General features: G+C 36.5%; 1 protein-coding gene across 1 annotated transcript in view; it reads left to right on the forward strand.

The window, feature by feature from the left end:
• The window catches only part of aclya (ATP citrate lyase a), a 31758-nt gene that overhangs the window by 4701 nt on the left and 13439 nt on the right, over nt 1–13618 (forward strand). The window contains exons 2-9 of the mRNA XM_079823132.1: nt 645–825; nt 2206–2328; nt 4522–4584; nt 4999–5189; nt 7485–7564; nt 8430–8560; nt 11027–11145; nt 13255–13391. Of these exons, the coding sequence (XP_079679258.1) occupies nt 667–825; nt 2206–2328; nt 4522–4584; nt 4999–5189; nt 7485–7564; nt 8430–8560; nt 11027–11145; nt 13255–13391 (1003 nt within the window). The 5' untranslated portion in view covers nt 645–666. The remainder of the gene's footprint in view (nt 1–644; nt 826–2205; nt 2329–4521; nt 4585–4998; nt 5190–7484; nt 7565–8429; nt 8561–11026; nt 11146–13254; nt 13392–13618) is intronic.

Genomic DNA, 13618 nt, shown 5'->3' on the forward strand with positions numbered 1-13618 from the left:
TATTTGTACATTTACTTGTTTATTTACATTTATTAATTTAGCATTTAATCATTTAGCAGACACTTTTATCCAAAGCGACATATAATATGAGGAAGCGATCTGTCATGAAGAGGTGAATAATTACAAAAAGTGCTCGAAATACTAAATTTTGGACATTGGAATGGAGGAAAGTGGAAGATTTTTTTTTTTTTTTTAAGATGAGGTTGACATGGTGTAGATGGCTTTGTAGATGTTACGTTTGTTTCAGCAGGATGCTGTGTAGATGTGGTCTTTAAATGTGTTAGTTAGGGTGTTAGTGTCACTTAGCCACTTCCTGGTCAGTTTCCTGGTTAAAGCAGAATGTACAAAGCAGTTTGGCTCCATGTATTGAATTTATATTGCATTTTAAAGACATACCAACCTAACATAAGCAAATCTAGTGGAAACTCTATGTATTTTTTAGTCGTTTATTTAGCTGTATTTATTTTAATTACTTTTCATTTAGCTTTTTTGTTGATTTATTAGTCTTTTATTGATTTCTTCTTTGCACTGATCAGACATGCATACCTGCTGCAGGTCCGTAAAGCATTTTGAAAGATTGATGTCATTTATTAGTCTCAAGGGGCTGATGGTTAATGAGTTGCTGTATGTCTTTCTCTCTGCAGTGCTTTTTAGTCAACAAGCACCATGTCAGCCAAAGCCATCTCTGAGCAGACGGGGAAGGAATTCCTTTACAAACACATTTGCACTACAGCCGCTGTACAGAACCGCTTCCGCTATGCTAATGTGACCACAGAAACTGACTGGGAGCGACTGGTCCAGGATCACCCCTGGCTTCTGACGGAGGTAAGACATTTGGCTGTTGGATGTAACTGAGCTGGGATCACATTTGGGTTTGAGATTAAACTGTAACGGCCATGTCGTGCAAGTCAATGACCAAACACCTCATGATCAGTGACCATGAGACCCTTGTACAAAGGCCAACAATTAAACAACAGTGCAGGTGAAATTAGAGAACTCGTTCAGACAGATTTACAAACTCTGTTGCAAAATGAATCGCAGTGTACTCTTGGACAGTAATCGGTACCTTGGTTTTAATCTCTATTCAATTGTTTACTTTGCCATAATAATGCAATGTCTTCGTGTGGGAGGAGGGGGAATATTCAGCAAATATTATGTAAATATTTTTAATATTTAAAAAAAAAAGTAATGTAATTTGAGTACGTTTTTCTAAAATTAGATCATATGCTAAATATTGTTAAATTATAATTCATTATATTATGAATTCAGTTATATCTTAATTCAATTATATCAAATTATGCATATTATATTTTAAATGTAATTCAATTATATTCATTTATTTTATATATTTTTTCCAATTATTACCAAGCATTAAGAAATATGCATCGTATTTTATTGCAATAAAAATGTAACTGTTACAATGATTGTTGTTGTCATATAAAGTAATCTTGAGAAGTTTCTCCAAATGATTCACGAAGGATGTGAAGGGTTATTATTACCAGCAATTCCATCTTATTAAACGTATGAGACCTTTATGCAGGGCAGTTCTGTTGAGGGCTCAGCATGAAGGGTAAATGAGTAAAAGAAATCATATAGAGAGACATAGAGGATGTTGGACGGAGAGGATGGCAGTCATTAGTATGCTTCTTCACTAGCAGATCAATTAAAGCAGTTAAAGGGAGCATAGCAGAATTTCTCGAATGACAGTACAGGGACAGTTTCTGCTGAAAAAGCACTCTTAATCACCTTTATGGAGGAGCCCAGAGGGGAAAATGATATTAGATATGACTCATGTCTCCAGCGACTGAGACCGCTATAGAGAACGGTCTCATTTAGAAAGTCACTTATAGATCTGACATTTCATTTGATCATCCTCCTGCCTTGTGTTTGTTTTTTTTAAAAATGAATAAGGAAATCCAGTTTTCTTAACACACTGCAGCTTCCAAAAATGTTTTTTTTTAATTTTATTTAAAACTTAGATTTGAGGATTTTTAAAACAAAGGAAAGAATTTCAGTCTAGATCTCATAGTCCTTTTGAAACAAGTTAGTTCAGCCTTGGCTTTTGTCACAGATTGTCACATTTGTGTATTTTCTATTCATTGTTGTTTTTGCAATAATTCCAGCAACAATATTGGCAGCATGACTTTGTATGTTATAATCAATATTTGATTGATTTATTGTTTTGTTTCTCATGTTTCTATCCAGCGGTTAGTCGTCAAGCCAGATCAGCTCATCAAGCGCAGAGGAAAACTGGGACTTGTGGGTGTGAACCTGGATCTGAAGGGTGTAAAGGAATGGCTTAAACCCCGCCTTATGAAGGAGACAATGGTAAGGACAGATACCAAAACTGCCTCTTATAGTGCTACTATTATGCTATTTTAAAGGCTTTTTGTTTTGGATGTCTCCTACAACAGGTTTGCATGCATTAAAGGTCAAATAACACTTTCATTTTATTATAATATACATTGTGCATCACCACATTGTTCAATGATTCTCAAATGACTCTGGATGAACCAGTCTCTCTAAATCCCTCCTTTCCATGAGCCTACTCTGCTCTGATAGGCCAGATTGGCCGGGAACTGTATCAATAACAGCGCAAACATTGGCCGACTAACGTGAATGACTGACATTAAAGTTTGCATAACAAATCTTGCTCCACCCTTTATCTTTACTCAAAGTAGAAAGACAATCTGCATTAACAGACACCGTTTTAGGTAATAGTGGCCCACAGCTGCTTAGCAGAAGTATTTCAGTAAGTTAGCTGGAAACATGCACAATATAAAACACCAAACTATGTATTTTGAACAACCGGTAGAAAATATATACATCAATAATTTTTCATACTTACAGGTTGTGATTCTGAGGAGCAAGCTGGTCCAAATAAAATTTGGTCCAAAGTACTGACCCATCTTTTAAGAGTTAGCGTTTTGTGTGTGCGTGTGTGTCCTTTTAATGCAATTCGTTTTAGCTTGATAATCTCCATTCGGTTTTCACACATTACCTTTTTTCATGCCTTTTGCATATCATTGCACCATTTCATGCTTTTCATCTTCAGACAGATCTTTCTTCCTCCCCATATTGTATGAGAACTGTTTAATAATGTGGAACAACCTCTTTAAGTAGGGTTTCCATTTACCTAGATTGATACCAGTTATCTAAAAAGATATGGACAAATAAAACAAACTAAAATCTAAATGTTTATTCTACTGAAATCCTACTGGACGTGCTTTATGTAGGCTAAAAGAGTTATTAAGCACAATGAGCCATTTAAAAATCCTAATGAATCATAATCTAATCGAATTGTGAGACAAGTGAAGATTCACAGTCATGACTAACTATCTGCACAAAGTTTGAGACTGACCTGTTAACTTGTTAGGGCATTAGGCCTAGTCCTGGATTTACTCCAAATGTTACACAGTGAGATTTTCTATGGATGTTTTATATATTAATGGATATATATAGGCCTATAAATGTCATTTTCTACTGAGATTTCATTTTACTAATAAAGTTATAGCCTACAAATCATTAGAGTGAACTGACTTGGTAAATCAAGCTCTTGTGGTGCCCCCATTCGTTTCAATGTTTCTCGCTTTTTGGACATGCACATCATAATAAATAGACTTGTTTTACAAAACTTAGAATTTTCCCATAAATGTGTCCTATATCACTGAAAATGGGAGAATCTTCGCTTTAATGTGGTATATGGCACGCCACATTATCAGAATAATAATGGTTAAAATGTTTTACAATTTCAAAAATAAGCTTGATTTTAAAATTGGAATTTCTCAAAATCATGATTTTCTGAGGCCGAAATTCAGCTAACTTTTGACATGATCTTACTCAGTCAATATTAAAGATATCAAGGTTATATTTTCACAGAATGTTCTTTACATTATGTAGGATGATTTTATGTATAAAACAGCGAATGACAAAAAAAATGACTTTAGCTGGGTTTTCACAGACAGGGTCACATTTGTGTAACAGTAAATTGTAGAATATTTATGCAAAGATCTCTGTCTTTCATCTGCTAGACTGGTCATAGTCCCTCTTTCAAGAGAGCGGTTTGTTTTTTCCACCTTGTCATCCTTTTATTTTTCTCTCCCTCTCTTTGAAATGTCACCTCGCCTTCCTCTTTCTCTCTAGCTGATTTATATCAAATGGCCTTTTGGCCCACTGTTGTGACTGCAGCACAAATGAGATTGGTGTGTGTGTGTGAATTTGGCTTGCGGCTCTGCTTGTCAAATCTTTGACTTTCTCAGCGAGTCTCTAAACACTGAGGTGCAATCACTGGTGCTCAGCACAAGCCTTTATACTGTCTGAACACTTGCTCTCCTCTTCTCTACTTCCTCCTCCCCATCTCTGGCCTCCTTTTCTTCTGCCTCTTACATAATTTTCTTTTCATTGTGTGTTTTTCATTAGGAGAAGCTTTTAGATTCTGACTGAAGGCAGTTTCTGATGTTTAACCCTTAAGGAAATCCTGATATACAAGCATAAGCTTTTAAAAATCTCTCTGTATCTCAGGTGGAGAAGGCTAAAGGCATTCTCAAGAACTTCCTGATTGAGCCCTTTGTAGCCCACAAGCAGGTGAGCCTGTCCAGTAAATGCTATGTACTATGCTCATTAATAAATTGGCTTATTTAATAATAATGATAAGAAGAATATTAATAATAATTAATTTTATACTACTACTACTACTACTACTGATAATGATGATGATAATAATAATAATTAATTTTAGCTGCAGATTTTTATTATTTAACAATAATTCAGCATCTAATATATATTTGTATTATACATTATTATTTTAGGAAATTCGCATGCATTTATTGGAATGATATAATAATAATAATAATACATTCTATTAAAACTATATAATGTTATTATATATATATATATATATATATATTATATTGTTTTATATTATATTTTTTAATTTTGTAGTAGTGGTTAAATTATTTACACGGTTGTAAAATGCATTCAAATGTGACTTTCCCTCAGGAGGAGGAGTTTTACGTGGGCATCTATGCCACACGTGAAGGTGATTACATGCTCTTCCATCATGAGGGGGGTGTGGACGTGGGTGACATAGACGCTAAAGCCTTGAAGCTCCTGGTAGCAGTGGATGAGAAGATCAGCGCGGACACAGTCAAGAGTCAGCTCCTCATAAATGTCCCTGCAGATAAGAAAGAGTGAGTCAGATCAAATGCATAAATATAATATATTGTATGAATATAAATACATTTTACCATGTTTACTTCTATTCAGCAGGACTGCACTGATTTTCTATAGTATCTATAGTTTTTTAGTATAGTTTATTTAGCCTTTTTGTGTTATGCCGAGTTATTTGTACTTCATTTTTATGTTTTAGTTCACTTTTAATTTAAGTTTAAATATGGTGGTCAACATTTTTGTTTTGTTGTCAGATAATTCAGCTTCCTTGTGAAGATCATTCTAGGAGAAATATAAGCATCATTTAATTGCATCAAAACCCTTAAGGGTTAATTCACCCAAAAATGAAAATTACCCCATGATTTACTCCCCCTTAAGCCAACCTAGGTATAAGCTAAAGATCCATATTTAACACGTTATAAAGTAAAATATCTAGCTTCCGGCAGACCACCTTCTGTATTCAATGTAAGGAGAAGGCGTGACTGGATGTCGGACATAGTGTAAGCATTTTGAACTGCGAGAGGCGTTACACTTTCTTCGTAATATGGAAGGCGGTCTGGCGGAAGCAAGATATTTTACTTTATAAAGTTTTAAATATGGATATTTTTCTTACACAAACGCTTTGCTTCAGAAGGCCTTTATCAACCCCCCTGGAGTCGGATGGATTACTTTTATAATGGATGGATGCTCTTTCTTTTTTTTGGGCTTCAAATTTTGGACTGCCATTATAAAGCTTGGATTAGCCAGGACATTTTTAATATAACTCTGATTGTATTCGTAAAGAAGAATGTCGTATACACAGGATGGCTTAACGGTGAGTAAACGATGGGATAATTTTCATTTTTGGGTGAACTATCCCTTTAAGGGTCCCCTCTGTATCACAAGAGGCTGCAGGCAATTCTTGGTCCTGGTACATTCATATCAGGACAGGATAACGGTGAGCAAAAAATGAGAGAGCGGAGAAAAACAAAGCAAATGAGATGCTCTCAGCTGTGCTGGCAGTGGTTGAGGGCACTTTGATCCATTACACAAATGAGATCTTTCCTCTTTCCCCATGTCCTCCCACCCTCCAGTAGCCTATTATTCAATTCACGTCTATAAACCCTGTCCGTCTTTTTGATGGCACACACACACATTGACTTCTCGTTCTGGCTGGCCTCACCGTCTTGGCTGACATTGAGATTGACGGGGAGACTTTCTTTCTTTCTTTTCATCCATCTATTTTTACTCTTCCTCTCACTCTCTCTCTCTCAGTCAGACAACCATACATCGCTCTTAGAAAAAAATGACTGCTTGAAAAACAACACACAACTCCCTCTCTCAAATATTGTGGCATTTTTTTTCCTCCTAAATCTTCTTTTGTCATCTTTCACCAAGTACATTTACTGATTTACTGGCATCCCACGAGGTCCTCCCTCTTCCTCCAGTGATTCAGTGTCCTCGTTGTTTCTTGTGTATAATTTGTGTTCTCTGGACTATGGGCTGTCACAGTTTTTTTTATGAGGTAGATGACGTATGATTCTCTCACTCTCTCCTCCCTCATGTCTCCCTTTATTTTCCCTCATTACTCCAAACACCAGCTGTTCTGGCTTAGATTGGTAACCGATTCAGTCATTTAAATTGAGTGTCATTTCTGTTCCCAGTCTCGTTCTGTTTTCAATTCATTTTTTAAATCAAATTAAATAAATTATGTTCTTTTGAACTTTCTTTTCATCGAAGAGTGCTGATATAAATTGATCAACTGTTTCAACAAAAACATTAAGCATAACAATCGTTTATAACATTGATGATAATAGGAAAGTTCAGCATTGCCACCACAGGAACAAATGCAACTTTAAAATATATCAAAATAGAAAACGGTTATTTTAAATTGTAGTAATATTTCACAATTTACTGTGTGTTTTTATTGCAGTTTTATTCGATTCTTGGTAAACATAAGAGACTTCTTTCAAAAACATAAAAACAAAAAAAATCGTACTGACCCCAAACCTTTGAACCGTAGTGCATCTAAAAATCATTTAAACGAGTGCCAATTGAGTAAGGAAAAAATAAGCTTAATTTCAGAGTCTTTGTTTTGCTTTCTACTTCCATTTGTTTGTTCATTTATTTAAGTTATAATATTGACTGTCATTTAAACTGTCAACCACAAAGTCAATGATGAGATTGTCGTGTTGGCACTTGGCATTGTTTTGTGCTTTATTGTGGAACTAAACTACTTTGTATCAGTTTAGCATGTTCATAAAATTTAATGTAACAATAATATTCAAACAATTGAATATAACATAGACGTGTTTTTTTTTTTTTTGTCTCTGCAGGATGTTGACTAGTTTCCTGGTGGGCTTGTTCAATCTGTATGAAGACTTATACTTTACATACTTGGAGATCAACCCTCTTGGTAAGTCACAAAAGCAGCCCACCCCACCTCAGCTGTCAGCCAGGCATGGATTGGGTTAGTGCACCCACCCAGACCTCTGATTCAGTTCTTCCTAATGTCTTGCCACTGTTGGTTTGCACTATGGAATCCAAAGACAAACCACTTCCAGTTCTTTTCAGGGCAGTAAAAGCTCTACATGCTTATTATGTTTTAATGACTAAGTTATGAAATATTTTACACTTTATTTGCTTATTTTCTTTCATTAGTAAAGGCCTCTGATGTAAAAAAAAAAAAAACATCATAGAATGTTTTGAGAGAACATTTAATTTGAGAAAATGAATGCGATGGATTGCTAATTAATTAACATTGATGCTGTTTGATGGTGAGTAGGAATGTTTCATAGGGCACTAATTATTAATAATCCCTGTGTGCCCTATGGCGTCTGTTCCTGTCTTATGAACTGAGTTTCTAACTTCCTTTGATGTTCCTGTTTGTGATGTTTTTTTTTGTTTTTTTTTGTCAATATAAATCACATTTTAATCATTTCACGTTAAAACAAGCAGCGAAAGTCTGAAAATATGATCTGTCTGCACGAGTTTCACATTCTTAAAACCATAAAAATGTGCCTTTATCCAGTGGAATGCATGACTCAAGAATAATATAATATAAATAAAAATATTGCCACACTTGGATGTGCCTGACACATGCCATCACAACATCACATATCCACAGCACAACTCAAAACATTCAATAACTGAGATTTAAGTGAAAGATTCTTTGGAAATGTACATTTTATTATTGCCTAAGGCAGGCAAGAAATGCAAAGTGCAATCAGTTTGTGAAGTTCCAAGCTGGTATGAACAAATGCTCTCTTTCTCTCTGTCAGTGGTCACTAAGGATGGAGTGTATGTGCTGGACATGGCTGCTAAAATCGATGCCACAGCAGATTACTTGTGTAAGGCCAAGTGGGGTGATGTGGAGTTTCCCCCTCCCTTCGGCAGAGAGGCCTATCCTGAGGTAACAATATTTGTCACATGTATTTTGTTTTATAGTATTGTAGTGTTAGGGAATAACAGTTTATGACCCAAGACCAGTTGTGAAGAATGAAGACCAAGAGTCAGGAGTGCAGTTAATTAAAGGAAAATTTACTGAAGAATAGTTTGCAGTTTCATCAGCAGAAGCCAGCTTCAAGTCTCGCAAGGATTTCGTAGGCCGCTCTCTAGTGGTGTCAACAATAATTGATTCGGCAATGCGGGGCATGCACGATTCAGCATCGATGCGGCTAAGTGCCATAATCGATTATGTCATCGTTTATTTTCTGGCCTTGAGTTGGACAATAAAGTTGTGAAGTTTCAATTACTTCCGGTGGTCATAACAACAACAACAATCAAGATGGCTGAGGCGGAGGGAGATTACTGATTAATTAAAACACTTATGTTCACTGCTGGAAAAAGTTGGCTGTTATTATTGCTCTATTTAATTTCAAATGGTTATAAAGCAGAGAAGAGAAACATTTCTCATTCAAAGCAGTGAATTATGTTTTCTTTTTCAGGTTTGAAAATGCCATATCCAATACCCTGTACCATTCAATTTTATTTTATTTAATGACATTTATGTCAAAGATACAGGAGAGTGATAATACACACATAGCAGCCAATACAATCTGTTGTTCAATATCTGACTGCTTGTATTGACTCATGACTGATTAAAAATTTGCCTTGTTGTGTGCAGTAGAATTGTGATGCATCGTAGAATCGAATTGAATCGAATCGTTACCTGGTGAATCGTAATCGAATCGAATTGTGAGGGCAGTCCCAATGCACACCCCTACCGCTCTCCCTCTCTACCAGCTTTCGTACATACACTTTCTCAACAGTTACATTGTTTTCAAGGTCTAGCTACGTCATTACTTCAGGTTGAATGATTCTGATTGGCTTCGAGAAAAATAGGTAGTCATAGTAAATTTCCACACATTGTCAGTTAATCAGATTAACGTGTCCAAAGATCACTTGTTGACGCTTTCACCCTGGAATTAGGCACGTAGTGACCTTCCAGATCTGGAGCAGGTGCCAGCTTGTCCAGAGCAACATACTGTCACTCTCCCTAGGATGCCCGTTGTACACCTTCGATACTGCTCTGTAACACAGAATACTGCGCACATACACAGATGCACAGTCTCTCCAAGGTTGGAGTTGATTGAGCTCCAGTTCTCACCAGAAAGTTTCCCAAAACATACTGATAACGTGCTTTCTCTCAGTAAGAGGTACAGACAGTATTCACCATCATTTATTTAGTGTTTCAGTAAATGAAAATATAAAATGAAAGACAAATCCATATTTCATCTCTGGAAGCCGAAGTGAATAAGCACTCTTACTGCACTCCTGGCATGTTAGGGGTGTGTGATGCCTCCAAAATCCAAACACACGACAACATGTTCTGCCATCTAGTGTTTAGAGACACATCACACATCCCTAGGCCAGACCCTCAGTCACTCCTCAGAAACCAAATACAAACTTTAGAAAACGTGTAAAGAAACAAACAATCAGTGGTTCTATTGATTAAGTAATATCATAACCTCATTAAATCGTTAAAAATCATTATAATAATATAGGAGGATAAATATTGATTAATGCTTTGATTATAAATTTAATTAGGATGTATAGGTATATTGAAGAGGCAGTAGATTTCAGAATCCGCACCCTTCAGTAGATTTTCAGTGACCGATGCCATCTAAATATTATTTTGTACAAGTTAATCTATAAGCCCAACAAGGAACAAGAAGGATTTGCTTGCCTTTTATCGTTTTGTTTTTGTTGATTCATCAGTCGGAAGCTTGTACCTCTCGTATTCTGCTGCGTTTGCTTACTTTCACTTCTTCTAAAGAATATGATTGAATAATTAATTGGAAGCAGTCCTTCATGAATCATTTATGGCGTTCAAACTCACCACACACACAGACAGTGACGAGTGGTTGCAGGGAGAGAGTGATGTGTGTCCTGCTCTCCGTCACTGTTGGCAGTAGCCTATGTATTGAGGCAATGTTTATCGGACAGAAGGCTGGTTTAATTGGTCTCACACACACACAAATACAATAGCTGTCATAACAGACTGGTTTAGCTGGAATAATGTCAGAGTTGGCTTATTAATAAATAACTTTAAGTACAATGTGTTACCTTTCTGTCTGATGTGCTGCTATAATTGGTCCATATGGGTTGAACAGGAAAGAGTGTTTGCTTCATTAAATATTTGGCCAAAACACTGTCCAAAAAACATTTTATGATGTTTCTGTTTACTGTACCTGCACAAGTTTCTACCTTTTTTTTGTCATTTATGAGTAAATTATTTGCTTCATTGTGGCATTTGCTTTTGCTGAAATGGTTACATGTTGCTTTTTTTACCAAATGATGTTAACCAAACCCAGCTATATGGGAATTAACAGAAAAAAATTTACAGTATAAAAGCCTTTTTATAAACTTCCTGTAGGAGGCATACATAGCGGATCTAGATGCTAAGAGTGGTGCCAGCCTCAAGCTCACTCTCCTGAATCCTCGCGGACGGATCTGGACCATGGTGGCAGGGGGCGGAGCTTCTGTTGTGTACAGGTACCTGTCACTCAGGACTAGTTTGCGTATATGCATATGGATCATGTATGAATGAATCTTAATTGCTTAAATTGAAAGTGATATTTCATCCATGTTCCCAATCTGTATAACTTTCTTCTGCAGAACACAAAAGATATTTTAAAGAATGTTTAAACTCTTCTACCCATACGATGAAAGTCTTGAAAGTAAAATGAAAGACTTTATTGTTTAGACAAAAAAAAACCACCAAGACATTGTTTAAAATATCATCTTTTGTGATAAAAAGTCATGCAGATTTGGAACGAAATGAAGGTAAGTTAATGATGACAGAATATAAATCTTAGCAGAGTAGCTTGGAATGGCAAAATTATAGTTCGAGAGAGTTTGAAGGGAGATTCTGGTATAATGAGCAGAACTCCTGTGCTTCATGGTCTGAGAGATGAAGCAGATACCTGTATATGAGCCAGACGCTGAGAGCTAAATGACATTACCCATCCATGCTTGATAACTATTATCTAGAGGTTTATCTTTCATTACTGCATCTGTCCTTCTCTCTCTGGATGGAGGGAGGAGACGGAGCGAGAGAGACTAATTAGGATGCGTATGTGCTGTCCTCTGAGAGTGGAGCAAATGATCAAGAAACCAAATGTTTTCTTATTTAATGCTCATAAACAAACAAATAAAACCCCTGCTAGATTTACTGGATAATTTGACTTGCTCTATTTGCTCTGTAATTTTGAGATTTAATTGGGATCTCGATGATAAACATTTTTACATAACATTTAAAGGGGGCAAAACACACACAGTTCCTGCCAGTCTCATGTTAATCTTGAGTACCTATAGAGTAGTATTGCATCCTTCACATCTCTGAAGAGTCTTTAGTTTTATCATATTTATAAAAGACAGATACACTTTACCGATTCTTTCCGAAAACAGCCGAACTCGTGAAGGCGTGCAATGGGCGGAGCTAAAGAGTCACGAGCGCACACACACACAATACATCATGGCATTATTCCTGGATAACTTTCGATTCACTATACGTTCGTGTTGTTTACATTATATGCACTTACGTGCATATTGCCAACAAAACAGCCATTTGATGCAGTTTCACTCACCACCTGCGGTTTCGACTCATGACCGGGAACAAACAAACTCACTTGCAGAAATCCGTTACTGCTCCGGCAAAACAAACTGCATCCACTGTTTCCTTAACGCCGAGTTATTTGGGAAGGTGAACAAGTTTATCTTTCCCTCAACCAGAAACATGCTTCTTTAGTGACATTGTTGATTTTCGTGGTCTAAAAATAAAATGACAGCGCTGCTGATGGCTCCTGTAACCCGAACGAAGCTTGTTGATGGGCGTGCTCTTGCTCTGGTTGATGTGCGCACGTGCTCATCCGGAAGAAGTGCCCATACAAAGAATTATGCCTTGTATGACGTCATACAGGGACATGCTCGGAAAAAAAAAACTTTCCAAAACTTGTTAGAATCCTGAAGGAGTGTATTTGGCACCGAAAAAAAAGGAGTGTATTTGTCATACGTCCAACAAATTTTTAAAAATGAGTTTAGCATGAGAATCCAACTCTTTAAGAGTGTAAATTAGGGCTGGACCAGAATATTTGAATATTCGTTCGATGGGTTGGTATTCGATTTTCACATTTCACATTTCGCTTTGAAACCAAATCTTTTGCGTTCATCTTGTCATTCAGCTTCTCACTCTCGTGATTGAGATCTGACTCCCGTTCGGCTCACGCTGCACGTTCAGTTTTTAATTGTAGTTAATCTGTTCTCTAAATTAACAAAATGATTTTTACTACTATATTATATCAAAATTGGGACGTAACAGACCTGTCTGTTTTGTATCACTAGTGCAGTGTCCGTTCTCGGAGCATATAAGCCCTGCTTTTAGAGAGAAGAATATGTTCAGCCCCCTCCCTCCGAAGCTTCGAATATTCGATTTTGATTACTACCGAAGCTTCGAAGCTCAAAAAAATGGAAGCTCAGCCCTAGTGTAAATAAGCCAGAATGCATGAAATAGCACCCCCTTTAACTTCACGTTTGATGTTATGTGTTTTTGTGTCTGTCTACTAGCCAACAGTTTAACCTATTATGATTTTTCCTCCCTCATAGTGATACAATTTGTGATCTGGGTGGAGTTAATGAACTGGCCAATTACGGCGAGTATTCAGGTGCTCCTAGTGAGCAACAAACATATGATTATGCCAAGACCATCCTCTCCCTCATGACCCGTGAGAAACACACCGATGGTACGTTCACTATGATGTTTTGTCCAAGTGCTTCTTTATTAGTCTTTCACTGATTAGAATTTATGCTAGCACTGCTATCATTACAAAACCAGTTGCTGTCTGAGAATTTTCATTCAGAAACAATTAATTCAGCATAATTCAAAGTTAATAGACTAACTTGTGTTAGCAATCTTAAAGGGATAGTTCACTCAAAAATGAAAATTGTCACCAAGTTTCATGTATTTGTG

The sequence above is a fragment of the Gobio gobio genome (assembly GCF_949357685.1).
Source record: "Gobio gobio genome assembly, chromosome: 1".
Classification (NCBI taxonomy): Eukaryota; Metazoa; Chordata; class Actinopteri; order Cypriniformes; family Gobionidae; genus Gobio; species Gobio gobio.